Consider the following 26,535-nt stretch of genomic DNA (forward strand, 5'->3'; position numbering starts at 1 on the left):
GCACAGCGGCCATGTCAGAGGAGCAGAAGCTCTGAGTCCAGTTGCCTCTTCTGGAACTGAAACAAAAGCGGTTTTGTTACAGGTTGGCTTCCACAGCTTCGAAAAACAGATCTTAGCTCACGGTGGGGGTGGTGACACCTTGTGGAGATGTCCGAGCCGATGGCAAGGCTGTGCAGGTTCCAGCCAGGGCTGACAAGCGGGAGAGGGGTGATGCGTTGGGTGAGATAACGCTGCTTCCCAAACCGGCCCTCCCTCAGGTGTTGCTACTTCATTGCATGGTGTCAGCTTCTCTGTGTCCTTCGTCGTGCCTGATCAGCAGAGCTCGTAAATCCAGGTGCAGCGGGCTTGCAGGAGAAGGGCTGTGATGAATGGTGGTGGCAGGCTTTGGTCTTTGGGTGTTATGTTGCTGCTAAAGCTGGTGGTGGGGCAGCCAAGAGGAAAGGTATTGACGTTACACCCCAGGCGAGGAGTTTCCTTCTGGAAAAGGGAGAGCTTGTGCCTTGTGGTGAGGAGCGGAGCAGGACGGCTGAGGGGGACGAGGGTCCCAGCCCGCAGGGAACGGCGGGTGGAGGGGTGACAGGCGCTGAAGATGGGGAGGAAGGAGAATCGGTGCAGGGCTGAGGAAGCTGAGCAGGGCAGTAACAGCCCCTTGACCAGGCCCCAGGATAATGTGAAGAGCCATTTCCCAGAGACCCACGAACTCTGCACGATTTACTGCTGCTCAGAAACTTTTAGCAGCTGTTAGATTGAAATAAAAGCCTGAAAAGCAAAAGGCCTGCTGTGTGAACATGCAACAAGCAGGGAAAACACGTTCACGAGCGCTTTTATTTCCATTCTGCTTTGTTTTGAGATTTCTCTATTTTAAAAAATTTCTCATTCTGATAAAAGCAGATTTTGAGTTTGAGCCATCTCAACCCTTTCCAGTGCTGGCTCTTGGGGAAACGATCCAGGCCCATGGTCCTGCCAGGAGAATTTAGATCCATTGGCTTTAATTCCTGGTTGTACCACTTGAATCTGGATGCCAGTTCCCTGCTGGGCGAAGCTTTGTGTCACTGCGAAAGCGGGGAAGAATGGTTATATTAAACTCCGGCTGCAGCCTTGGAAGCGTGCCAGGCTTCTGCTTTTGACCATAGCAATGCTTAACACCGCTGCTTGTTTTCATTGCGGAGAAAAAAAAGTGTTTACTGCTAGATTATGCCTTTTCCAGGCCAGGCTTGCTGGCCTGAAGTGCGAGGGCTCAAGGATAGTGGTTGCTGTACCCTGAGCTGATGGTGCGAGATCTTCCATTGGAAGTGGCTGGCTGAGTCCAGGCTGGGCGGCATGGCTGGAGCCCGGCGCCTGCTCCCCGCCATGCCTGCTCACCTTCTCTTTCCTTGGACTCCACAGGTCGCACTGTGTTTTTCACCCGTCGGTAATAAGCTGCGTGTCCGCAGCAGGAGGTTCCCCGCCATTGTCAGCTGCACGGCCATAGACTGGTTCCAGGAGTGGCCACGGGAGGCCCTCGAGTCGGTCAGCCTCCGCTTTCTGCGAGAAACAGAGACCGTGGAGGTGAGCGGCTCACCCGCCGGCATCTGGGGGTGCCCCAGCCCTGCTGGGGTTTGAGCTCTTCCGCGGGGTGTAGGCACTGGCCACACAATGCTGGTGGCAACCAGATGTGACCTCGTCCCTCCGTTCAGTGCCAGCAATGCCTCAGGCGACGAGGACGGCATTGCAGAGGACTTTGCTCACCTTTATGGCTCCCCAACACTTAGCCAGGATGCCTGGGTGGCGGCTCGGAGAGGAATTGCTGGTCACACCATAGTGCATTAAGCTGCATTGGACCAAGCTTGAAATACGGTCCGGGTTTTTCAGAGAGGAGCGTGGACCTTAGCAGAAGGTCCATGGGCGCCACGCTCAGGTGGTGTTGCCAGTGAGATGACGGCTCTGCGAGCAAGAAAGGCAGCTAGAGCAGAAAATAAGCCAGTGCTCATGATTATTGCAGAGAACATACGCTTTTCTCACATGCGCGTCTGAGCATCTGTAATTCTCAAGGGCAAAAATATGTCAAGTTATCATTGACGACAACCTGCTCCTGGACTAACAGAGATTCAGTTCTGTTTATTTAGCTTTTCTGGGCAGGATTTTGGAAGAATAAAGTCTACCATGTTTCTTTTTACGAGTGTGCGCTTTCCCCATTTGTACAGAAGAAAAGCCCAAATTCATACTTAAAAGACTGTTATTTTAAGAAGCTGAATGCTAGAAAAATTGCTTGGAATAACATAAAGTATGAGATAAAAAGATATAAAAAGAGGTATAAAGTACACGAACAGACAAAGTTATTTTAGAGATAACAAATGAAAAGGGATCAACTTAGATGTTACATCCTGGATTTTGCTGCACCAGAAAAAAAAGTTAATAAATTCCTTTATATACAGCACAGGCCTGCGCCGTATATAGTTGCTCTGCTTAAAATATTTTCTCCTTGTCTTCTCATCTTCCTTTTAGGATTCAGTGAAAGATTCAATAAGCAAATTCATGGCCTACGTCCACACAAGTGTCAACGAGATATCCCGATTGTATCTGAGCAATGAGCGACGGTATAACTACACCACTCCGAAGTCGTTCCTTGAGCAAATCAAACTCTATCAGAATTTGCTGTTGAAAAAGGGCAAGGATTTAAAAGCAAAAATGGAGCGACTGGAGAATGGCCTGGAGAAGCTCAACAGCACGTCAGCACAGGTAAGCAAACCCTTTGGGGTTAAAAGTTTCCGTTTCCCGTGGTTCTCTGTTAGGGGCATCTCTGCATCCTGGTTTGAAGGAGAACTTTACAGACGGAAACTCTGCAGGGTGTAAAATTTGGGCTAGGTCCTGACTCTTCTAGTCTGGCTTGAGCTGGGTTCCTGGAGGAGCACGAGTTATATTCCATACTGGAAAGGAGAAGGGAAGAGATGAGATGTGTGTCTGTTTAGGTGGTGCTAATCCCAAATGAAAAATCACCGTACGTAAAATGAGATAGGGAGGCACCTGGTTGTGTACATCTTCTTCTAATTAATATTTCATCTCTAGTGACAAAGTAGCTTATAAAATACAGGAAGATCAGTGATTTTTGGAATTGCATCCAGGAAATCTACAATAACATCAACAAGAATCCTCTCTTTCAAACTACATAGAGCATCCTTTTAAAATAAGGCTGATGTTCATTTTCCTTTCTTTCTGCTATCCCTCTTTAAGGAAAACTAATGCGGGTCTGAATTGTAGATTAGCCGTCCCAAAATCACCTGCTACAGAGCAGCACCGGGCATTCTTCTGTGGTAGTGACTAGATGTTGTTCTGAGTATTTCAAAAACCTCTCTGTAGCGACTTAAACTGCCTTGCAGAGCTTTGCTCTCTACATCTGTTGCTAAACTCCCGTTTTTCTCTCCATTTCATATTCTATTAACTCTTACAAATGTTCGCTTACAAGCTTCTGCTGTGGCAAATGGGCCTTTCCTGAAGGTGCTCCAAAGAAATGCAGGGGGTTGAGGCGAATGAAGGCCCAGCAGGTTCAGCCCCTTCCATACATACGCTCTGGATAACGCCCGTGGCATAAATCATGTCTGTCAGGCTCACTGGGATACGTGCCTCCCTGGAGGGTGATGTATGGGCTTTATTAGTGCCTCTCAGCTCTGAATGTCTACATCTCACTTCGAACAGTTGCTTTCTTCATGGTGCAGGGCAGGTCTTTGAGGACAGAGGAGGGGAGTGGGTGTTTCACGTCCCCGTTGCAGGTTTTCGCATCTCCTTTGTGAGGCTGCAGCTGAGGTTGAAGAGCCAGGAGCAGAGAGCTCCCATCACAACCAGTGAAGCCAACCAGAGCAATACGGATGTGCCCTCGCTGCAAAGCAGACCTTACACTTACCTTACCTACGGAGGTACATAATTTTGCTAACCTGTGGGGTGCTGCTGGTTTCGATGATGCCCCTGTGGTGGACGAGATGGGTTGGGTCTATTTTTTATGGGGAGCAACTAATAGGAAACTAATCTTTTGAGAGGAGACAAGTCCCTGTAGTGTTGGTCAAATGTGGGGACACTTCACTGCTTTATTCTTCAGGCGTGTCTTCATTCGGGTGTTACGTTGGCAAGGGTTCTCTGAGGAGCCACAGAAGAGGTGCTGAGCAGTGGTGGAGGACTGGGCAGAAGATGGGAAGCCACAGCCGCTGTGGGTCGCGTAGGGTTTGCTATTGCGAGAAGGGTAACGGAACGCAAAGTTCATTACAGGTTGGGGTGAGGCTGGGGCGAGAAGTGCCTGTTTGTGAAGTTGATTAAGATGCAGAGCGGTGAGGACAAATATGTCAGATCTGAATCTAAAATTAGCACTGGGGGCCTAAAATTAAACACCTAAATTATCAGATGTGCGCAATAGTCAAAACTGCTGTTGATTTGAAACCACAGTGTGGATATTTAGCAGTATTGGAAATCAAAGCAGAACGTTCGATCTTGAATATGGATTTTAAAGTCTGAACTTTACATTCACCCATGGAAGTGGTTGGTTTGGTGCTGAGGAAGTCACAAGTCTTCTCTCTCCAATGTGTCACCGCCAGGTTGTGTTCATGGTGCTTGGAAGCGATACACTGGTGTTTTTTTATTTTAAAAGCAAAGGAGGAGGGTTTTGATACCTGGGCGTGACCTGGTCGTGCCTGAGGTCTGAGGAATAGTGCTCCCATCATCAGGGTTCTCCAGCTTCCTGCCGCGTGGATGCTGCGAGAAGTTAATCATGATTTTTATATATTTCTATGGAGTGTTTAGCGTGGCCTCAGCATGAGGGGGCTGTTGTGCAAGTAGTTGTAGGGGACTTTTTGAGTTACCCATTCCAGTTTCAAAGTAGCCTCTCCCCCTCCTTTTACTCTTCTCCCCCGCCACTGGCTCTTTGTTTTTCCATTGAGATTTGGACATCTTGATTCTGTTGACCAATTTTTCTCTTAAAGAAATGTTTCCCATTAGCTTACATGCCTAACCGTCTTTCCCTGAAGACAGTGGCTGGCCTCCGTACTCAGAAAAGCAGCAGCCGGCTTCCGGTTGTTAGGACAGCATGGACTCGGGAAGGTGCGTGGGATGAGTCATTTGTTTTTCGGAGTGATGTTCGCTATGAAGAGGTCAGTGCTCTGTTCAGGGCCTGTTGCTGAGTAATTTTTAGGTTGCCTTTTGTTAATATTGCATCACTGGATTCCAGATGCAAGTCTCGCTTGCTCTATCAATTAATCGCTGACCTTTGTGATGTATTTTGTGTTCTTGAAACAAAGCAGGGACAATCAGATAAAATGAGTCTTCTGGGAGCCTGCCCTCCAGGTTTTCTATTCTTTAATAATTTTTCTTATTCTGTCCTGGTGGTAGGCGAGCACTTCTGCCTTCCCTCCTGGAGTCACAGTACGTTACCCTTGAATCTCCCATTTCCTTTCCTCTTTCCCTTTCTACCTCACATTACGAATTGGTTACCAGACCCTCCTGGGCTCAGGAAGCTGCTCACAGGTGATTCACAATTCTTAGCACTGTTAAGGGCCAAGTACTGACCCTTTTGGTGGACGGTTAATGATATTCCATATGCTAAGGCATCTGATGGATCTATCTGCTCACACCTTCATCTGGTTCTCACCTGGTGTTGCCTATGGGAAGGAGGTTAAGAGTGTTCTGTCTTATCTTTGGGATGACTGGGATTTTCCATGCCACCTCAGTCTCTCTTTCTACTGCTATTCTCTTGTAGCTCTTGCTTTCTTCTGCTTACCAGCTGCGTGTTACCCAAAAGGTACCTTCTCCTTTCACCAGTGTTGGCAGACCCTGGAAAAGTTGGTGGTGTTTTTCTCGCCTGCCCTGGACGTGGTAATGACTCTTCTGTAGTGTGTCGGGATGGCGGTTCATAAAGCGGGTGTCTGTGGCTGCTCGGCAGCAGGGTGCAATGTGCTGGCAAGAACCGAGCAGGACAGGTCACTGCGTACCCTGGTACCGCTGTCAGCTGAGAGAGCTCCTCTCTTTGAGGAGTGATGAATCCCCAGTCCCGTGCTCTTCTTTCAGACAGAAACCAGTCTTTTCCTGCCCCTCCACATCAGCTGCTTCTCTTTATCCTTTTTTAGCAGCTCCCTGTGGCCCTGTTGGCCCTGACTGTGTCGCCTGTCAGGAGCCCCTGCTGCACGCACGCATGCCCCGGGCCTTTTAGAATCATAGAATCATAGGGTTGGAAGGGACCTCTGGAGATCACCCAGTCCAACCCCCTGCCAGAGCAGGGTCACCCAGAGCAGGTGGCACAGGAACGCCTCCAGGCGGGTTTGGGATGTCTCCAGAGACGGAGACTCCACCACCTCTCGGGGCAGCCTGTGCCAGGGCTCTGCCACCCTCACAGCAAAGAAGTTCCTCCTCATGTTTAGGTGGAACTCCCTATGGTCAAGTTTGTGCCCATTACCCTTGTCCTGTTGCTGGGCACCACTGAAAAGAGCCTGGCCCCATCCTCCTGACACCCCCCCTTTCAGTATTGATAAGTGTTGATAAGGTCCCCCCTCAGCCGTCTTTTTTCCAGCCTGAAGAGACCCAAATCCCTCAGCCTTTCTTCACAAGAGAGGTGTTCCAGTCCCCTCAGCATCTTGATAGCCCTTTGGTGTCCCCTCTCCAGCAGTTCCCTGTCCTTGAACTGGGGAGCCCAGAACTGGACCCAGAGCTCCAGGTGCAGCCTCCCCAGGGCAGAGCAGAGGGGGAGGATGACCTCCCTCCACCTGCTGGCCACACTCTTCTTGATACCCCCCAGGATGCCATTGGCCTTCTTGGCCACGAGGGCCCATTGCTGGCTCATGGGCATCCTGTTGTCCACCAGGACTCCCAGGTCTCTTTCAACTGAGCTGCTCTCCAGCAGGTCACCCCCAACCTGTCCTGGTGCAGGGGGTTATTCCTCCCCAGGTGCAGCACCCTACACTTGCCTTTGTTGAATTTCATAAGGTTCCTCTTTGCCCAGCTCTCCAGCCTGTCCAGGTCTCTCTGGATGGTGGCACAGCCTTCTGGTGTGTCAGCCACCCCCCCAAGCTTTGTGTCATCCTGAGCTCTGCCTTCCTGAGCTCTGCCTTGCAGAATGATGGTTTCTGGGGTTCAACCCTCCCCTCACATTGAGTGTTCCAGGTTTCCCTCACACCAAGGTGTGGTGGGTTGACCTGGGCTGGACGGCAGGTGCCCACCAAGCTGTTCTGTCAATCCCCCTCCTCAGGAGGACACGGCAGGGAGAAAATAAGGTAGAAAAGAGCTCACAGGTCGAGATAAGGACAGGGAGAACACTCAGCAATTATTGTCATGGGCAAAACAGGCTTGGGGAAATTGATTTAATTTATTGCCAATCAAGTCAGAGTTAGGGTAATGAGAAATAAAACCAAATCTTAAAACACCTTCCCCCCACCCCTCCCTTCTTCCCGGGCTCAACTTCACTCCCGATTTTCTCCACTTCCCACCTGAGCAGCACAGGGGGACGGGGAATGGGGGTTGTGGTCAGTTCATCGCATGTTGTCTCTGCCACTCCTTCCTCCTCAGGGGGAAGGCTCCTCACACTCTTCCCCTGCTCCAGCGTGGGGACCTCCCACGGGGTGCAGTCCTTCAGGAGCAGACTGCTCCAGTGTGGGTCCCCCATGGGGTCACAGGTCCTGCCAGGAGCCTGCTCCAGCATGGGCTCTCCTTGGGGTCACACCCTCCCTTGGGCATCCCCCTGCCCCAGTGTGGGGTCCTCCATGGGTTGCAGGTGGATATCTGCTCCACTGTGGACCTCCATGGGCTGCAGGGGCACAGCCTGCCTCACCATGGTCTTCACCATGGGCTGCAGGGGAATCTGTGCTCCAGTGCGTGGAGCACCTCCATCCCCTCCTTCTTCCCTGCCCTTGGTGTCTGCAGAGTTCCTATTCTCGCATGTTCTCACTCTTCTCTTCTGGCTGCGGTTGCGCAGCAGTTTTGTCCCCTTCTTAAATATGTTATCACAGAGGTGCTACCACCATCACTGACTGGCTCGGCCTTGGCCAGGGTCTGTCTTGGAGCTGGCTGACATGGGGTCTATCAAACACATGGGAGACTTCTGGCATCTTCTCAGAGAAGCCACCCTGCAGCCCCCTGCTACCAAAACCTTGCTATGCAAACCCAAGACATGAGGCCAGGTCAACAGGGCTTCCTAGCTTCAGTCTCCAGAATGTCATCACTTCTTATTTGTCTCCATCTGTCTTCATCCTTTCTGTCTGAGCACCAGCTCCAAGAACAGGCATTATACCACACGATAACGTTTTCCATGCTGTTCTTTTGCGTCCTGGTGTTCTGCATATGATGTTGTTGCATCATGGTGTTACCTGGGATATTGTTGGTAGCCCTGACCAGGAGTGCCATGGAGCTGACCCAAGAATGACCAGGGAAGAGCAACCTGGAAATACACTCAAAGGATGGTGGCTGGCCCTGCTCCTGGTCCAAATGGTTTATACCACTGCTGCTATTCGTGGGTGGACTAGGAGTGTGGGGGGCGTCAGTGCAAGAGGGGAGACTGTGTGACTGTGGGAGAAGTTCTGGGCTGTGAGAGGGCAGAAGATGGGAGCTGTGGTGGGCAGGTTTGCTGCACACCCTGAGATAATACGTTAGCGGTGGTGGGGCTTGGCCATCTCTGGGTTTTGGATGTGTAGTTTAATGGCTGGATTTCCAAAGAAACAGAAAACAGCTCTGTCTACAAGCTGCCATCCTTTTTGGATGGAAGGTCCTTTTTGGGGTGAGAGAGGGGAAGTTTGAGTACCTTCTGTTGCTGTGACATTTGTAGAAAGAGGAGAACTTTTCATGCCGTTATTCCTAACCTTGCTCTGCCGGGGACGGCTCCGCAGGCCATCGATGGGAGCACATTTAAGGTTTCTGCTGTGCCTGTGCCTTCCCGACAGCGGTGGTGTGACGCCTCCCTGCTCACTGGTGTCTCATCAGGCATTTTGATGCCTGGGCATTAGGCTGTGTGGGAAGGGAGGAGAAATGGATGTGACAGACTGTTTTTGCTGTGGATGCAAGTGGATTCATTAAGGGAAACTTGTTTGCTGTGCTGAGGGGGTGAAACTGGAGGAGGAAAGGTCATAAATGTACGTTCCCTGTGCCACCCCCGGGACATCACTAAGGACAGTGAGTTTCGTTAGTGAGACGTAGTTCCCGTTTCTCTCTTTCCACTGCACAAATACTATTAAATTGTCCCTGCTCACCTGTGCCGGAGCTTTACCTCACTGGGGAAACACGATTGTTTCCTTTCATGTTCCAAACCCCTGCTGTAGGTAAGGAGGCTGGGGGTCACCGTCTGTCCCCTAGATGTGGTGTGGTCTGTTGGCAGAGGGTCCAGCAGAGCCTCAGGATACACGTCACAGCTCTAACTTGCAGCATTTCCATTGGGAATTTAATATGTAACGCAAGCCCGGCTGGGCAGGGACCTTCACAAGAGCATACACTTCTGGGCTTCCCAATAGTTCTTTCTGGCAAAGCCCTAACAGAATTTCTTGCAAAATCCTGACAACGTTATAGCAAGTCATTGACCCCGCCATTATTGCGTGTGCTTGGCTGAACGCAGGTTTTGTCAGGGCATTTTCTGTTCTCAGGGGCTGTGTTTACATCTGCTCGCTCCGTAGCGCTGTTGAGTGCCGGTGGGTTTTAATCCCTTGCTTGTTTTGTCGTGGTTGTGTAAACCCCTAAAGCTCCCATGCGTACGTGTATCCAGCGCATGATTGCAGATTTTGGGACAGAAGGTCGGTCACAAGCCGTATCTGCCATCGGCGAAGCCTCCTACTTCAATTTCCTGCAATCCCTGAAGGAGCTGAGCAAGAAGCTGCCGCCTGAAGGGATTATGTGCTCCTGCGAGCCCAGAGTCGTCGGGATTTACAGTCGCGTCTTTGTCCTGGTGAAAACAGCATTGTGGTGCCGGGCAGCAGGAGATGACAAAGGGTGAAGTGCACAAAGGGACTCCGAAGGAACCATTCTCCAATTGAAGCTGATGGCGAACAGCAATAGCTTCAGTTTATAAGATTGCAGATTGTGCTCTCTCTCTTCTGGTATGAAAATGGAATTATTAACAAAAGCAAGTGTCTGACTTCCCTTCTAGTAATTTTTTTTATATAGGTAAAGACGTACCCCAGGAGCTCTAAGCAGTTCTTTATGAGTGAAAAACTCTCTGGTCTGCACAGAGCCTGTGCACACTGAATGAAACGGGTGCTTTTGGAAGGAGATTTTCTGTCTTCAAACAAGAGCCGCTGCGAGCTCCCCCACCATGTGAATGCTTCAGCCTGCGGCTGGAGAGGCTCCTGCCCTGCTGGGGGTGAGGAGCTGCTCGGTGGAGGAGGGTGTGAGGAGCTGCCACCGCTGCCCGGCCTCTTGGCTGCTGGCTGAACGGGAGACCCCTTCTCAAGCTCATTTCACATCGCATTTTAATGCCCCTTGAGCCTTGGACCTCTGAGAAGGGCTGTACCTGTCAGCAGATGCCGTGTTCAAAGCTGGATGCATTTGGCTTTATAATGAGAGAAGCTGAGGGAGTTGGGGCTGTTCAGCCTGGAGAAGGGAAGGCTCCGGGGAGACCTTCAGTACCTTTCAGTACTTAAAGGGGGCCTGCAGGAAAGATGGGGAGGGACTTTTTAGCAGGGCCTGTTGCAATAGGTCAAGGGGTAATGGCTAAAACTAACAGGGGAGAAATTTAGACTAGATACAAGAAAGAAATCTTTTACGCTGAGGGTGGTGAGACACTGGCCCAGGTTGCCCAGAGAGGTGGGGGAGGCCCCATCCCTGGAGACATTCAAGGCCAGGCTGGATGAGGCTCTGAGCAACCTGATCCAGTTGAAGATGTCCCTGCTGACTGCAGGGGGGTTGGACTAGATGGCCTTGAGAGGTCCCTTCCAACCCAACACATTCTATGATTTTAAGCTTCCCGCAAATGCCTGGTCCATGAGGAGGCTCCTGGGCTGTACAAAAATAATCCCAAGAATACCTGAAATGAAAGCTTCCATCGCCTTCCCATTGCTCCAAGCCATGTTCATGTTGCCTTGGCACCTCTGTCCAGTTTTCACGCAGAGGCAGTGACCAGGGGTGGGACAACCTCCTTAGCAGCTCACCCTGCTGGTGCTGTCTCTCCCCTGCTGGGTTCGGCGCTGCTATCAGGCTGCTCCGGCGTGTGGACCACGCGCACGGGCTCTCCAGCTGTGACCCAAGCAACCACGGGCAAAGAAGAGTGGCAGTATCCTGCTAACAACCAGAAATTCTGCTTCTCTGTGCTGCCAGGGCATTGCTTGCTTTTACCCACAGGCCCTCCCTGCTTTTGGGTACTGCTCAGCCCCACTGGAGTGTGAGCCCCTGCTGCTGGGAAGGGTGGGGAGCAGGATGGTGAGCATGCTCACGCATTCTTCCCCCGTTCACGTTGTTTCTTCCCCCCTAGGTGGATGAGCTGAAGGCCAAGCTGGCAGCCCAAGAAGTGGACCTGAAGCAGAAGAATGAGGACGCTGACAAGCTGATCCAGGTGGTGGGGTTGGAGACCGAGAAGGTGAGCAGGGAAAAGGCAATCGCCGATGAGGAGGAGCAGAAAGTGGCACTTATCACCCAGGAGGTTGAGCAGAAACAGAAGGACTGTGAGGAGGACCTGACCAAAGCTGAGCCTGCCCTGGAAGCTGCCCAGGCTGCTCTGAACACCCTCAACAAGGTAGGGTGAAGATTCCCCTGGGAATCCAGTATCTCCCCTCCGCATTGTGGGTGGGTCATCTGATGGGCCAAGTTTTTGGACATTGTATTGACCCTCCTCCAGCTTCGTCCCAGCTGGTGCATACTTGGTCCCTGGTGTAACTCGGAGCATCCACAAGGCTGCAGCAAGTTACACTTTGCTTATGGCCATGGAGAGTAGGAGGAACTGGAGGTGGGTGCTTCATATGCACCTCTTCTCCACTGTTGGCTGGCTCTACTGCTTCTCGTCCTGCCCCACAGGGAAGGGGAGGTCACCTTACTGTCACCCTCCTTCAGGACCAAAGGAAGAGTGTCTCAGAGGGATCACCAGTTCTGTACCTCTGTCTTGCTGTCCGGGCACGGCCTCTGGTTCAGACCTGTGTGCTGGTGTGGAGGATGTGCAGGATGGAGGGCTGGGCGCCAGGGGAAGGGCACAGGCCAGATCTTGCTCCAGACTTTTCTGCGGCTCAGCTGCAGGGAATGAAGCTGTAGGAGGGCAGAGAGGCGAGGCTGCCAGTGCGCTCAGGATGGCTATTTGTCAGCTGTCCTGAGGGTCCTGTGGCAAACAGCATCGCTCTGGTCCCAGCAGAGGTGCAGGGGGGGTTGCGGGACAGGCGGGGTGAAGCCCGAGCACCCTTCGTTTCGGTGAGAGACGCTGTCGATGCTGTTTGCTTGGGGAATTGCTGGGCAAGCGCACAACCAGCACAGGGGGGCTGAGAACGCTCCAAAATAGCAGCAAGGCAGATTTTACCCCCAGTTACTCCGTGCGCCTTTCTCCCCAGCAGGACAGCTGGTGCTGAGATCCTTGCACAGACAGATCTCGTGTGAGCCCTGCAGGCCAATGTTGGTGGGTCACAGCTGGCAGCGAGTGTGGGCATCCTCTGAGTCCCCACTTGACACATCTCCTGTTTTGGAAAGGGGTCTGTGATGGGAAGGCTCATGCCGCGCTCTGAGTCTGCAGCACAGTGCGGCAGTGTCTTCCTGCAACCCACGGCAAATGCCTTGCTTGGGCAAGGTGGAAAACAAGGTTGGGGAAGGAGGATCAGAGATCCAGAGGGGGAGTTGGGAGACCTGGTGACGTCTTGGGCTCCTCGGGGCATCTTTCCCTCAGGAGTTCCCTGCTGTTGTAGGGACAAACCACGGTGGCCTGAGGGTTTGGATTGACCTTCTCCGGCTGTATTGGGGTGGATTTGCCTTGTCCTCTCTTTGTCCAAGACATTCCTCAAGCCTTGTTGAGTGTGATGCTCAATGTCCGATACATACAGCTTGGCTCCACAGGTGCACGCATGGGGTGGCTTTTGGTTTGACACAATAAGAAGCGACACAGTAAGAGACAGGAGTCTCATTCCATGTTTGGGTTTATCCAGTACCAGGGTTTTCTCAGGTGTGGAGAGGACTTGTTCTTCAGCAGTGTCTTGGGGCTGGGCAGGACATGGCTGCAGGTACTGAGTGGGGGTGACCTCTCGGTAGAGCCATACATTGCTGCAGGCAAAGCCACTCCAAAGGAAGATGCCACTGGGGAAATGTGGCAGGAGATAAGGACGGCTCTGACTGCAGGAGACTGATTGATTGGTTTAGGGAAGGCTTTTGGTATCTTGGAAGGTTTTTCCTTCAGGGGCACTCCAGGGGTTCCCGTTTGGGGCCCAACACTTTGAGATGTGCCCGAGAGACATGTACCTGCAATTTAGTTTGGTCTGCAGTTCATGCAGCATCCTGGAGCAGCAAATTCCCGCTGCACCCAGGGCAGAGCAGTGGCTGTACACCAGGCACAGCTGGAAAATCAGAGTTATTCCCATGATCACAGCAAGGCAGGGCTCAACCACGCCTCAAACCCCAGTCGTAGCTCACCTAGGGGAGAGGAAAGCAACTCCCAGTCATCAGGAATGGGCTGTCTGCTGGATTAGCTAGGAAAGATGTGGCTTTGCTGCAGAGGTGTGTTGCTTTGGCTTTTGTTCATGGAAGGGAAAGGACCGTACCAAGGGAGAATGTTTGTCTCTTCATTAGTTTTGGTTTTGTGCTGGAGCTGTAGAGTATCTCATTAGGCAAAGATTAGGGAGATGCTGGGATTTTCTCTAGGGACCTGTAAAGCAGCAATAGCAGAGCACTGAAGGCACGGTCTCCTTTACCTGCTGATTGGAAACGCACCAGAGAGCTTGACCTGCTTGCTGACATGAATAATCAGCAATATTTATGTGTGTATATATAGTTTCTCCCCAATTATCTAAGTCGTCTTATTTGGACAGCACTGTTATATGCAACATTAATAGGGAAAACAGAGAAAATCTGGTGAGTAGAACGCAGTAATAAATATATATAGTCAGGTACCAAGGAGCTCAGTAACTATGTTGATACATGGACATTTCCGTGCCAGCGTCAGCTGCTAGTTTAGAAGAAGAGCAGCCATGTCCGTTCGGACATGTAGAGATGGAAGTGAGAGGAGATCATAGAATCACAGACTGGTTTGGGCTGGAAGGGACCTTAAAGCCCACCCAGTGCCACCCCCTGCCCTGGGCAGGGACACCTCCCACCAGACCAGGTTGCTCCAAGCCCCGTCCAACCTGGCCTTGAACCCCTCCAGGGATGGGGCAGCCACAGCTTCTCTGGGCAACCTGGGCCAGGGGCTCTGCTTTTTCTGTAATGACGAAAGGAAAGGGTGTTTCAGGGCATCCTGGCAGCCGCCAGTGGGTAGAAGATGACAACATTGGCAGAGTATGGAGAAAACAATGTTTAACCTGTCTCATCTCTGCACATCGACAGGAGCAGCTTGGGGAAGCTCTCCATGCCTTCAAACACAGAGCAAAACCGCTTCCAGCCTCCCTGGGTATTGCCTCATGAGCACAGAAGGACGTGACTACCGTGGTCCCTGCTATGGCAATGCACTGTACTTGAGCAGGCGTCCGAACTCAACCTAAGTGAATCATAGAATCATAGGGTTGGCAGGGACCTCTGGAGATCACCCAGTCCAACCCCCTGCCAGAGCAGGGTCACCCAGAGCAGGTGGCACAGGAACGCCTCCAGGCGGGTTTGGGATGTCTCCAGAGACGGAGACTCCACCACCTCTCGGGGCAGCCTGTGCCAGGGCTCTGCCACCCTCACAGCAAAGAAGTTCCTCCTCGTGTTTAGGTGGAACTCCCTATGGTCAAGTTTGTGCCCGTTACCCCTTGTCCTGTTGCTGGGCACCACTGAAAAGAGCCTGGCCCCATCCTCCTGACACCCCCCCTTTCAGTATTTATAAGTGTTGATAAGGTCCCCCCCAGCCGTCTTTTTTCCAGCCTGAAGAGACCCAAATCCCTCAGCCTTTCTTCATCAGAGAGGTGTTCCAGTCCCCTCATCATCTTGGTAGCCCTTTGCTGTCCCCTCTCCAGCAGTTCCCTGTCCTTGAACCGCAGAGCCCAGACCTGGACCCAGTGCTCCAGGTGCGGCCTCCCCAGGGCAGAGCAGAGGGGGAGGATGACCTCCCTCCACCTGCTGGCCACACTCTTCTTGATACCCCCCAGGATGCCATTGGCCTTCTTGGCCACGAGGGCACATGGCTGGCTCATGGGCATCCTGTTGTCCACCAGGACTCCCAGGTCTCTTTCCACCGAGCTGCTCTCCAGCAGGTCACCCCCAACCTGTCCTGGTGCAGGGGGTTATTCCTCCCCAGGTGCAGCACCCTACACTTGCCCTTGTTAAACTTCATTAGGTTTCTCTCCGCCCAGCTCTCCAACCTGTCCAGGTCTCTCTGGATGGTGGCACAGCCTTCTGGTGTGTCAGCCACCCCACCCAGCTTTGTGTCATCAGCAAACTTGCTGAGGGTGCACTATATCCCCTCATCCAGGTCATTGATGAATATATTGAAGAGGACCGGACCCAGTACTGACCCCTGGGGAACACCACTCGTCACTGACCTCCAACTAGACTCTGTGCCCCTAATCACGACCCTCTGAGCTCTGTCTTTTCAACCAGTTATCTCTCCACCCCACTGTCCATTCATCCAACCCACACTTCCTAAGCTTCCCTATGAGGATGCTGTGGGAGACAGTGTCGAATGCCTTGCTGAAGTCAAGGTAGACAACATCCACCGAGCGTGTGGATCAACATCCATTGAGCATGTTAATTAGGGACGTTTTACACTGGAAATGCACCCAGCTCCCAGGAGCCTGTCTCTGTCAGCTTGATTATTAACAAAAGCTAAAAGCAAGCAAAAAGGCACATTTAGGAACAGATTCATAGCAGATACCTTTATCCCAAAAATGGATGCTCAAAGGTACCAGACTATTCCACCTTGCTGCCATTGACAGAGACTGATAGACGAAAAATATCAGAGAATATAGGTTAAAAACTATTCAAAATTAATAGAAACAGGAACTGACAGAAGTTCATTGATTATTTTATTAAGCTGGCGTTGAAACAGCCCTTATCCTTGTTTTGACAACAGCGTGTCATCTGAGAAGAGCTGAGGTACCTGCACTGGTTTTTCTTGTGCAGAGGCGAACTCGCATGTGTGTGGAGAGAGGAGTTTGGGTGTCAGCAGATCAAACCCTCGGCAACGCCGTGTCGCAGTTGCCAGTGTGTTAGGAAACGCCTGCTTTCTCCTCAACTGGGCTTCTTTTCCTTGGGTTAAGGTTCATCCCACTTAATATTAGGGACTTGCTAAACCCGCCTGTGTTGGCAGCAGAGGAGACGGGAACTCCCCCTCGGACAAGGGTGTCCCTAGAGATTAGATGATGCTCGCGGGGGGCTGCCCGTGCACCCCAGTGACTGCTCCTCCTGCTGAGGGCGCTTGGTGTCGGGGCCTGAATTTGGGCTGGACGATGAAACATGGGTGCACGCAAATAATTCAACAAGACCTTAACACCTGGGTGTCTGGCACAGGGAGTAGCTGAGCATGAAGGAAAGCTCTGCAAGGCAGGTTCAGAGCGGCTGGGGGAGGATTATAGAGGTTATTATTTGGAAACGTTTCCTTTTTCCTTATCCCAATCTTCTGAGAGGGAAGAAAACCCCCTGCCCCCCCGGGCAGCAGGACTGGCAGGGTGATAGCCTGGGGAGGAACACGGTGCTGTGCCGGTCCCAGGTGGGGTATAAGGGGCTGGATGCAGGGAATCGGACACGTGTGCCGTAAGCACACAGAGCGGTGATTTAAAGGCAGCAACGTTCGGGCCGAGAGAAACCCAATTTATCAGACTGATAGCTCGGGAGCCTGACTCTATTAGTGGCAGAGTAAAAAGAAAGGCCATTCATTTTTGTCAAACAACCTTGTTTTTCCCATTTCAGAAGAATCTGACGGAGCTGAGGTCCTTTGGGTCACCACCTTCAGCTGTCAGCAATGTCACCGCAGCCGTGATGGTGCTGATGGCCCCGGGAGGAAAAATTCCCAAGGACAGGAGCTGGAAAGCAGCGAAAGCCGCCATGGCCAGGGTGGATGGTTTCCTGGACTCCTTGATCAAGTTCAACAAGGAGAACATCCATGAGAACTGCCTCAAAGCTCTTCAGCCCTATTTAGAAGATCCCAAGTTTAAACCTGAGTTTGTGACCACCAAATCCTACGCCGCGGCCGGCCTCTGCTCCTGGGTGGTGAACATCGTGCGCTTCCACGAGGTGTACTGTGACGTGGAGCCCAAGCGGCAGGCTCTGAGCAAAGCCAATGCGGAGCTGGCGGCTGCCCAGGAGAAGCTGGCCAGCATCAAGGCCAAAATTGCTGTAAGTGCTTGCCCTTTGGTGGGACCCAGTGACACAAGTCACTGCCTGGGGAGAAATCCTTTTCTTTGGAGAAAGTTGCTTCTCTGCACTCACGTATTTTTAAGGACAGGGTGGAGAATTCAAATATTCAGTAGATTATAGTCTTTACTATCCCTTTTATTGCTGCTTGCTGCGTTTCACCTGTTCTTCTCCAGCCTTGCTTACACTTTAATAGGGAAGATAATTGTTAATTCTTATTATTCCTACCTAATTTTTAAAATGTGATTTAGCTCTACTCGTGGGTCCTCAGAAAACTCGTTATCTCAAACCAGTATGTTTCCGCTGTGCTGCCCAGGGGCAGGGAGGAGGAACTGGAGGCTGATTCAGAGCTCTGGTAGCGCAGAGCTGGGCTGGGCTGGCTCCCCGCGCTCGATCCCTGGCGATGGGCATGTTTTCCAGGATGAAGACTGCTCTAGTAGGAGTCTAATAATTTGACGTTGCATGGCTCCCTGTCGGCATATCTTCTGCGGTATCCTTTTTTAGATTTTTCCTACTTTAACAGAAAAAAAAAAAAAAAAAGAAAAAAAATCACTGAATAGAAGAAATTACTGTGTGATTAAAAGTGCCTTTCTATAGAGAGTAGTTTCTAGCCTTTCTCTTTTTCCTTTGGAAAATTATGTCTCTGCTAAAAGACATACTCCTTTTCTCCCCCCGGCTCGCCCCAGCCAATACCCGCTAATCCAAGGTGTAGAAACCAGCCGGGGATCCCACCAGCCCGACCCTCAGACGGCAGCGCAGCATCCCATCACCCGCCGTTCTCCAGGTCCCTCCTGCTGCAGGCGGTCACCCAGCCACCACTTAGAATCGTAGACTGGTTTGGGTGGGAAAGGACCTTTAAAGGCCATCTAGTGCAATCCCCTGCCATGAGCAGGGACATCTACAACTGGAGCAGGTTGCTCAGAGCCCCATCCAACCCGGCCTAGAATGTTTCCAGGGATGGGGCATCTCCCACCTCTCTGGGCAACCTGGGCCAGTGTCTCACCACCCTCAGCGTAAAAAAAGTTCTTCTTTATATCTAGTCTAAATCTCCCCTCTTTTAGTGTGAAGCCATTACTCTATGTCCTATCTCTCCACCCCCAACCAAGAGTCCCTCACCAGTTTTCCTGGAGCTCCTTTAGGGGCTGGAAGGGGCTGGAAGGTCTCCCTGGAGCCTTCTTTTCTCCAGGCTGAACCGCCCCAACTCTCTCAGCCTGTCCTCACAGCAGAGGGGCTCCAGCCCTCCCAGCATCTCCATGGCCTCCTCTGGCCCCGCTCCAACAGGTCCATGTCCTTCTGATGCTGGAGGTCTAAGCTGGAGGCAGCACTGCAGGCGGAAAAAAAAAAAAAAGACAAATAAGTCAATAAAGTCAAAATAAGTAAAATATTATTGTCAAATGGGTCAAAATATTGATTTATTTTGGACCTTGCACTCCAAAACCTGCCTTTTTTTAAGGTTCTGCGGATCTGGTGTCCCTCTTCATGAGCAAAGGACGCTCTGTGGGTGTACCTTCGTGCTGGCGCCACAGTTCATGCAAAATCCCCTTTCAAAACCAAGGGGTGCCATCAGCTGGGCTGGCAGATTTGCCTTTAAATAGGTGGCTTTGAGATGTGCCCCCGGAGAGGGGGAGCACGGTCCCTCCACCTGAGCTCCTCCGAGTGCTCATCTCTTCCACCTTCCGTCTTCGTGTTAGAAAAAATACATAACTCTTTTGGTGCCTCCTAGGGCTTATTATTCTTAAAATGCTTACTACCCTTTCTAACTAAAAATATAAAAAAGTCTCCAGAGCTCTCTGGTAGCCCCTTCCTGCTGAGGATGAAGGGGGGGCGGGCACAGCACCTGAAACAGGGATGGATTTCGAAGTCTTTAGCCTCTAGTTCTCCCTTCTCAGCTGTGAAATGCAGTGCTGGGGAACTTTTTTCATCCCTTTATGTTGCTCGTTTCCAAAGCTTTTAATGCCTGAGCTTTTCTTTTTTTCTTTTTTTCTTTTTTTTTTTCTTCCTTCTTTTTTTAAAGTGGGATTTTGTTAAAGAAAATGGCAATCTGTGGGGGGATTACTGGTACTCCACTGGCGTGCACTTGCAAAACTGGCTGGTGTAGGTGAGTTTTGCCCTCTGCAGACGGCTAAGGATGCACTGCTCAGCGTGGGGGTGGAAGTGGTGGTATGTCCTCGCTTACCCAGCTGGGCTGTCTTGGATAGCTTCACTGACGTGTGGCTGATTCATACCTGCTCACAACGGGGCCCCAAGCTGTCCCACACCCATTTTTAGTAATAAACGAGACTGTTCTGATTGTCAGAAATCCTAAGTACCTTTCCCTCTCCTTTGTCTGCCTGGGAAATAAGGTTGCTATGGATCTGGGGTGTGCAGACATAGACGGAGATATATTCTGCCGGTCGCAGGCAGATGCAGTTGGGTGTTACTGCAGAGTGTGTCTGGTGAGACACTGCAGGTGTGAGCGGTTCCTCGTACCGCAGGTACTCACTGATCAGATCGCGCTTGTGTCGTAGAGTTTTATATGTATATCATAGAATCACAGAATGGTTCGGGTTGGAAGGAACCTTAAAGATCATCTCGTTCCACCCCCCTGCCCTGGGCAGGGACACCTCCCACCAGCCCAGGTTGCTCCAAGCCCCGTCCAACCTGGCCTTGAACCCCTCCAGGGATGGGGCAGCCACAGCTTCTCTGGGCAACCTGGGCCAGGGGCTCGCCACCCTCACAGCAAACAAGTTCTTCCTGATATCCAATCTAAATCTCCCCTCTTTCAGTTTGAAACCGTTACCCCTCGTCCTATCATTACACTCCCTGATCCAGAGTCCCTCCCCAGCTTTCCTGGAGCCCCTTCAGGGACTGGAAGGGGCTCCGAGGTCTCCGCGGAGCCTTCTCTTCTCCAGGCTGAACCCCCCCAACTCTCTCAGCCTGTCCTCACGGCAGAGCAGAGCTCCATATGAGCATATGTATGCACTTACATCCATACGCACGCAGAGACAGGAACTTTTTTGTGTTATTAATTCCAAGTCAGGTCGAGGAGAGCCTGCTTTGTGTTTTCTGGTATCCCAGAGAGCCGCAGATAGCCCTAATATAATCCTTTTTCATTTTCAGGTTTGTTTCTAGTGCGTAGCTCAAACAGTGTTAAAGTGATTTACATGCAGTTTAGCCTTAAGCAGTTTGCATGGGGTGCAGATAAAATCAATTATTCCTTCTACTTCTCTTATCAGAACTGAAACGCTCCCAGTGCTCGTGGGAGCCGTTGGTTTGGTTTGGGCCAGAGCAGCTCTGCCCAAGCAAAGGGCTCTTTTGCTTTTTCTCCAGGTGGTTCGGGCCCTTCCTGCCCCTTCTCAGCCCTGGAGCACTTTGCAGCCCACCTGCAGCTGGGATGGTCCCACCCAGCGCTGGTCGGGTTCCTCTGCAGGAGTGGCCCATGGCACACACCCAAGCGGCTTCCGGAGCTTTATCAATTTATTGGTTTATTTGTCATATTCCCTTCTAGAAGTCGGGTTCAGGAAGTGCGGCTGGGAGATGGTTCAGGCGTTACCTCCAGCTGCTCAAGGAGCCCCTTTGGGGATTTGAGCACGATTCGGTGGATCCGCAGAGCCTCAAGGGCTGAGACCGAGGGGGCTGCAGCATCAGGAAAAAGAAAATCCTGTTTCCTTAGCTGCCCTGCTCGTTGCTCAGCCATAGCACCGGTCGTCGGTGCTTGGCCATAAGGACCCCCTTTCCCTGTTTAAATTCACACCAGGGCAGAGCCCCAGATAAATTAATTCTGTGCGTCCTTTGCCTCTGCCCTGTGCCGAGGACAAGTTACCGGCCCATCAAATAGCGCAGCTCCGCGCTGGCTCCTGCTGCCGCGACACTGCGTAGGGGCTGTGCCCTGGTGCCAGCCCTGGGCAGCGCACGTGGCCATGGGGCCTGGGGAGAACCGTCTCTGGAGAAGGGTTTTCCTTAAAACTATGCTGTTATTTTCTCCTTTTTTTTTCACGTGCAGCGCCTCAACGAGAACCTGGCAAAGCTCACTGCCAAGTTTGAGAAGGCCACTTCAGACAAACTCAAATGTCAGCAAGAAGCTGAAGCTACAGCGTGTACCATCGCTCTTGCAAATCGGCTGGTGAGTGTCAGCAGATGCAGCTCTGATGGCATGAATGGGAGGTACCAGGTGCTGCTGAGATGCGAACCATGTGCGCACAGTACGTTACATCCGCTCATTTTTTTTGGAATACATTTCCTGCACTGCAGCAAGTTTCCGCAATGAAAATGATTTTGCACTGGCTGTTTTCATACACCAGGGTAGGTGCTGCTCGTATTTAAGGAGACTGACTATACTCTTTTCACAGCTCTCGTCTCCTTTTTGTTATTTAAATGCGTGATCAAATACTGATGGGCTAAAACTATGTGACTCAAAAATCGTATCATAAAAACAACGGTGGGAATATGCCAGTAGCTTTGCAGGTTTTGAAATGACAAAAAGTAAAGAGTGAAAAGCTCTAAAAAAGCAGCGCGTGTCCCCATTATCAGTCCATCGGTATGCATCGCAGTCTGCTGTATCTTCAAAATATGCAGCCTCCTGCTCCTCTGTGGGGGCAATGCGCTTGTCACAGCTTCACATATAAGAGACGGGGAGATAATGGTTTCTGTTCACACTGTCCTGTCAGCTGGAGCCCCAGCTCGCATCCAGGGCTGCCATTGCCCTTAACACTTTGTATTTTGGCTTCTGCACCGGCTGGTGGCTTGGAGGGAGTCGTTTCCTCCTCCCGGTGAGGAAGCAGGGCTGCAGGGGACCATCCCGGGCTGGAGCCCTGCCCTGGTAGGCGCTGGGGTTGGAGCTGGTTCTAGCAGCAGCTCTGCTGAGTCAAGCTCACCCGCTAAGCACGCAAAGGCAGCACTGATGTCGTCTTGGTGGAGAGCTCCAATTTTTTTATTCTTTTGAGACATCTGACTCGCTAGAGCTGCAAGGAAGGTGCAAGTAGAGGCACAGACTTAGAATCATAGAATCGCCTAGGTTGAAAGGGACCTTTCAGGTCACTGAGTCCAACCATCAACCTAACACTGCCAAGTTACCACTAAACCATGTCCCTCAGCACCACATCTAAATCCCTCCAGGAATGCTGACTCCACCACTTCCCTGGGCAGCCTGTTCCAATGCTTGACAACCCTTTCCATGAATAAATTTCTCCTAATATCCATCTAAACCTCCCCTGGTGCAACCAGGGCCATTTCCTCTTGTCCTATTGCTTGTTACGTGGGAGAAAAGACTGATCTCCCTACACCCTCCTTTCAGGGAGTTGTAGAGAGCGAGAAGGTCTCCCCTCAGCCTCCTCTTCTCCCTGGGCGCAGATGTCGGCCATGCACTCCCGCACGGCCTCTGCCGCAGCTCTTGGCCTGTAAAGTGCCCACCATGCCCTGGTTTGGCGGGGGGCGTGTTGCAGCTCGGCCCACGGCTCCTGCCTGAGACCTGGCAAAACTCCCTGGAAGGCATGGCCCCTTCTCTACGGCCGCACAGCCGAATTCTGCAGCAGCACTGAGAGAAAGGCTGCTGTGCTGCCCTTCCTCCCAGGAGCAGCGGGGACATGGTGTTCAAACCTCTCTCGATTTTCCAAGAGGCTGTCCCTGTGTCTCCAAGAGTGTCCCACCCGGCTGCACGTATTCCGGGGTGGAAGTTGGTCTCAGTCTGTCTCTGCTTCTGCTGGTGAGGCTGGCGGCAGCTAGGGCAGAACACAAAGGTGTTTCTAGAAGTGATGCTGGGTGCAGGTTTCTCTGCTTGTTTTACCAGCTCCTGGCTGTGTCGGGCTGTGATTTGTGTGTAAAGTCTCTATTTGTATCTATCCTTTTGATAAAGATCAAAAGATAGCCCAATGGTTAAGCTTTTTCCTTTGGACATGGGGAGTTGTGCTCAATTCTGCATTTCATACTCTCAAGCCTTCTTAGGTGACCTTCAGCAAATTGCTTTAGCCTGGATTTTCAGAGCTGGTTAGATTGCGGTGAGTTTTCATGGGGACACCAAAAAGGTGGCGTTTAGTGGGGCATTGAAGTGCTCCTGAGAGCTGCGCGGTTCACGTGCCGTGTGCTTTGGTACTGGGAAACTTCGAAAAAAAATCTTTGCTCTTTAATCTCTGCGTGTCTCCTTTGGAAGCAGGAGTGCAGCGCAGGCGGCTGCTTTGCAGGCAAATGCAGTCAGGAGCGCGATACGCTCAGATATCAGGGGTCAGAGACAAACAGCAGATAAGTCCCGTGCTATACCTATTTAATTCTCTTCTATGCGACCGCTGAAGGAGTTTTATGCTTTCAAGTTCTTCAGGTCAAATCTCACTGAATGCTTCCAAAACCTTTAATTAAGACAGGGAAGTCACTCTTTCATTTGAAAGAGCTGGTTGACGTTTCTGCGGAGATTTTGCAGGATGAGTATTTGCCTGTGTCTTTGCCTGTGTCTTTCCCCAGCCTGACAAAATCCTGTTTCAGATGTGATGTGGAGGGAGATTGTGGCTCACGTAGTGGTCAGTAACCCCAAAATGCAAGAAGAATACATTTCATGAAAGCAAAACACAGAAATGATGGTTTCAGGTCTTTTCATACAAATACATGTGTGTGTAAGTGTATACATTACACCAAATACAGCTTAATCTCACCTCGATTAGTACCGCTACAACAAACGGAACATGATTTCTTAAAGGTGCGTGCTTAGCATGTGAATTCTTGGCTTAAAACGTGAGTCTTCATTCAGGTACAACTGTGATATTCTGATAAGGAAAAATTACAGAATTTTTGTTTGGTTTTTTTTTTTTTTTCGGGGGTTAGCTGTATTAACAAAATTGTCCTTGTAAAACAAAGCGAGCAAATATTTTAACAAGATAGATTGTCCTTTGTGATGTATGTTCCTAGATGATTTTTTAAGTTTAATAATTTCCTTTAAAAGAAAGTATTTTGATTCTGAAATCAAGGTAAGACATAGGAGTCAAGTTTTAGGAACAGTTTCTTTGGTTGCAGTTGTGTTTTTTGCGGCGATGCGCGCATCGTCCCTGCGCCCAGAGTGCCGAGTCTGTGTCACGGACGGTGTAATCTCAGTGAAGCAACAGGAATCCATTTGCTCGTAGGTGTGTTCTTTTCCTTTCTCGTGAACTGGGACTGCTCGCAGGGTCAGCACCTATTGAGAGCAGTGCTTGGTCGTGTCCTTTGCTGGTGCTGGATGATATCCCTAACTGTTAAATACCTCATCGTCTTTGTCATTGTTCAGGCACGGTCTTGATAATTTACTTGGCATAGCAGTTTAGCTGCCTTGGCTCCAAGGCCTCCCTGTTTCTTTCCTCTGGAGAGGCCTGGCTGGAGGCCGGGCCCAGGGAGTGGTGGGGAGTGGAGGTAAATCCAGTTGGCGGCCGGTCACGGGTGGTGTTCCCCAGGGCTCAGTATCGGGGACGGTCCTGTTTAACATCTTATCAATGATCTGGAAGAGGGGGTCGAGCGCACCCTCGGTCAGTTTGCAGGTGACACCAAGCTGGGCAGGAGTGTCTATCTGCTGGAGGGTAGGGTGGCTCTGCAGAGGCATCTGGACAGGCTGGACCCGATGGGCCGAGGCCAATGGTATGAGGTTCAACAAGGCCAAGTGCCGCGTCCTGCACTTGGGTCACAGCAACCCCATGAGCGCTACAGGATTGGGGCGGAGTGGCTCGAAAGCTGCCCGGCAGAAAAGGACGTGGGGGTGTTGGTTGGCAGCAGCTGAATATGTGCCAGCTGTGTGCCCAGGTGGCCAAGAAGGCCAACAGCATCCTGGCCTGTATCAGCAATAGTGTGGCCAGCAGGACTGGGGCAGTGATCATCCCCCTGAACTGGGCACTGGTGAGGCCCCACCTTGAGGGCTGTGCCCAGTTTTGGGCCTCTCACCACAAAAAAGACACTGAGGGGCTGGAGCGTGTCCAGAGAAGGGCAACAGAGCTGGTGAGGGGTCTGGAGCACAAGTCTGGTGAGGAGCGGCTGAGGGAGCTGGGGGTGTTCAGCCTGGAGAAGAGGAGGCTGAGGGGAGACCTTCTCGCTCTCTGCAGCTCCCTGAAAGGAGGGGGCAGCCAGGGGGGTCTGTCTCTTCTCCCAAGGAACAGGCGATGGGACAAGAGGAAACGACCTCAAGTTGCACCAGGGGAGGTTTAGATGGATATTAGGAAAGATTTCTTCACTGAAAGGGTTGTCAAGCACTGGAACAGGCTGCCCAGGGAAGTGGTGGAATCACCATCCCTGGAGGGATTTAAAAGACAGGTAGACATAGTGCTTAGAGATGTGGTTCAGTGATGGTTTTGTCAGAGTTACGTTGATGATTGGACTCGATGATCTGAAAGGTCCCTTCCAACCTAGGCAATTCTGTGATTCTATGAAATGCTTTGGAGGCACCGGAGACCAGTTTTGGAAAGAAGCCTTTCCCTGTCCAGGCTTGAGAAGAACCACAGCAGCAAGCTGTGAAATCTTGAAACCATTAAAGCAATTAGGAAGTGGTTATGCACAAACTGCTTTTCCCACCCCACTCTTATTTGGTGAGGTGTGAATGGGAGAAACCATGCGCGGCTCTGCCCCGTCACCAGTGGGTAACACTGGCCACTCCTGAAGTTATTTCAGTCTCTTATATAAACTTAAAATGTGAATGTTTCAGTGAATGGGTTTCAGGTCTCTCACTGAAGCTGGTGAAAGGGAAAAGGTGGGTGGGTTAGTGAGCAGCCTGACCTGGGCATCCAGAGAACTTGGTGGAGGAGGGTGCTTGGATTTTTGGGGGCAGATAAAGGACATTACTAGGGTTTAGTCTTTCTACTTGGAATAGGATTTCAGCCCTTCCAGTCCTAGCTGAGGTTTATAAGCCATTTTCACTTTTCAGTGGTGCCCAGGGACAGGACAAGGGGTAATGGGCACAAACTTGACCATAGGGAGTTCCACCTCAACATGAGGAGGAACTTCTTTGCTGTGAGGGTGGCAGAGCCCTGGCACAGGCTGCCCCGAGAGGTGGTGGAGTCTCCGTCTCTGGAGACATCCCAAACCCGCCTGGAGGCGTTCCTGTGCCACCTGCTCTGGGTGACCCTGCTCTGGCAGGGGGTTGGACTGGGTGATCTCCAGAGGTCCCTGCCAACCCTATGATTCTATGATTCACTTAGGTTGAGTTCGGACGCCTGCTCAAGTACAGTGCATTGCCATAGCAGGGAC

At 51.4% G+C, this 26,535-nt stretch overlaps 1 protein-coding gene across 3 annotated transcripts in view; it reads left to right on the forward strand.

The window, feature by feature from the left end:
* Positions 1-26,535, forward strand: part of DNAH9 (dynein axonemal heavy chain 9) — a 224,800-nt gene that overhangs the window by 95,090 nt on the left and 103,175 nt on the right. For all 3 annotated transcript variants that reach the window (XM_074607552.1, XM_074607550.1, XM_074607553.1), the window contains exons 47-51: positions 1,387-1,548; positions 2,485-2,718; positions 11,396-11,656; positions 16,930-17,355; positions 21,356-21,475. In XM_074607552.1, coding sequence (XP_074463653.1) covers positions 1,387-1,548; positions 2,485-2,718; positions 11,396-11,656; positions 16,930-17,355; positions 21,356-21,475 — 1,203 coding nt within the window. The remainder of the gene's footprint in view (positions 1-1,386; positions 1,549-2,484; positions 2,719-11,395; positions 11,657-16,929; positions 17,356-21,355; positions 21,476-26,535) is intronic.

The sequence above is a fragment of the Larus michahellis genome, chromosome 14, assembly GCF_964199755.1.
Source record: "Larus michahellis chromosome 14, bLarMic1.1, whole genome shotgun sequence".
Taxonomy (NCBI): Eukaryota; Metazoa; Chordata; class Aves; order Charadriiformes; family Laridae; genus Larus; species Larus michahellis.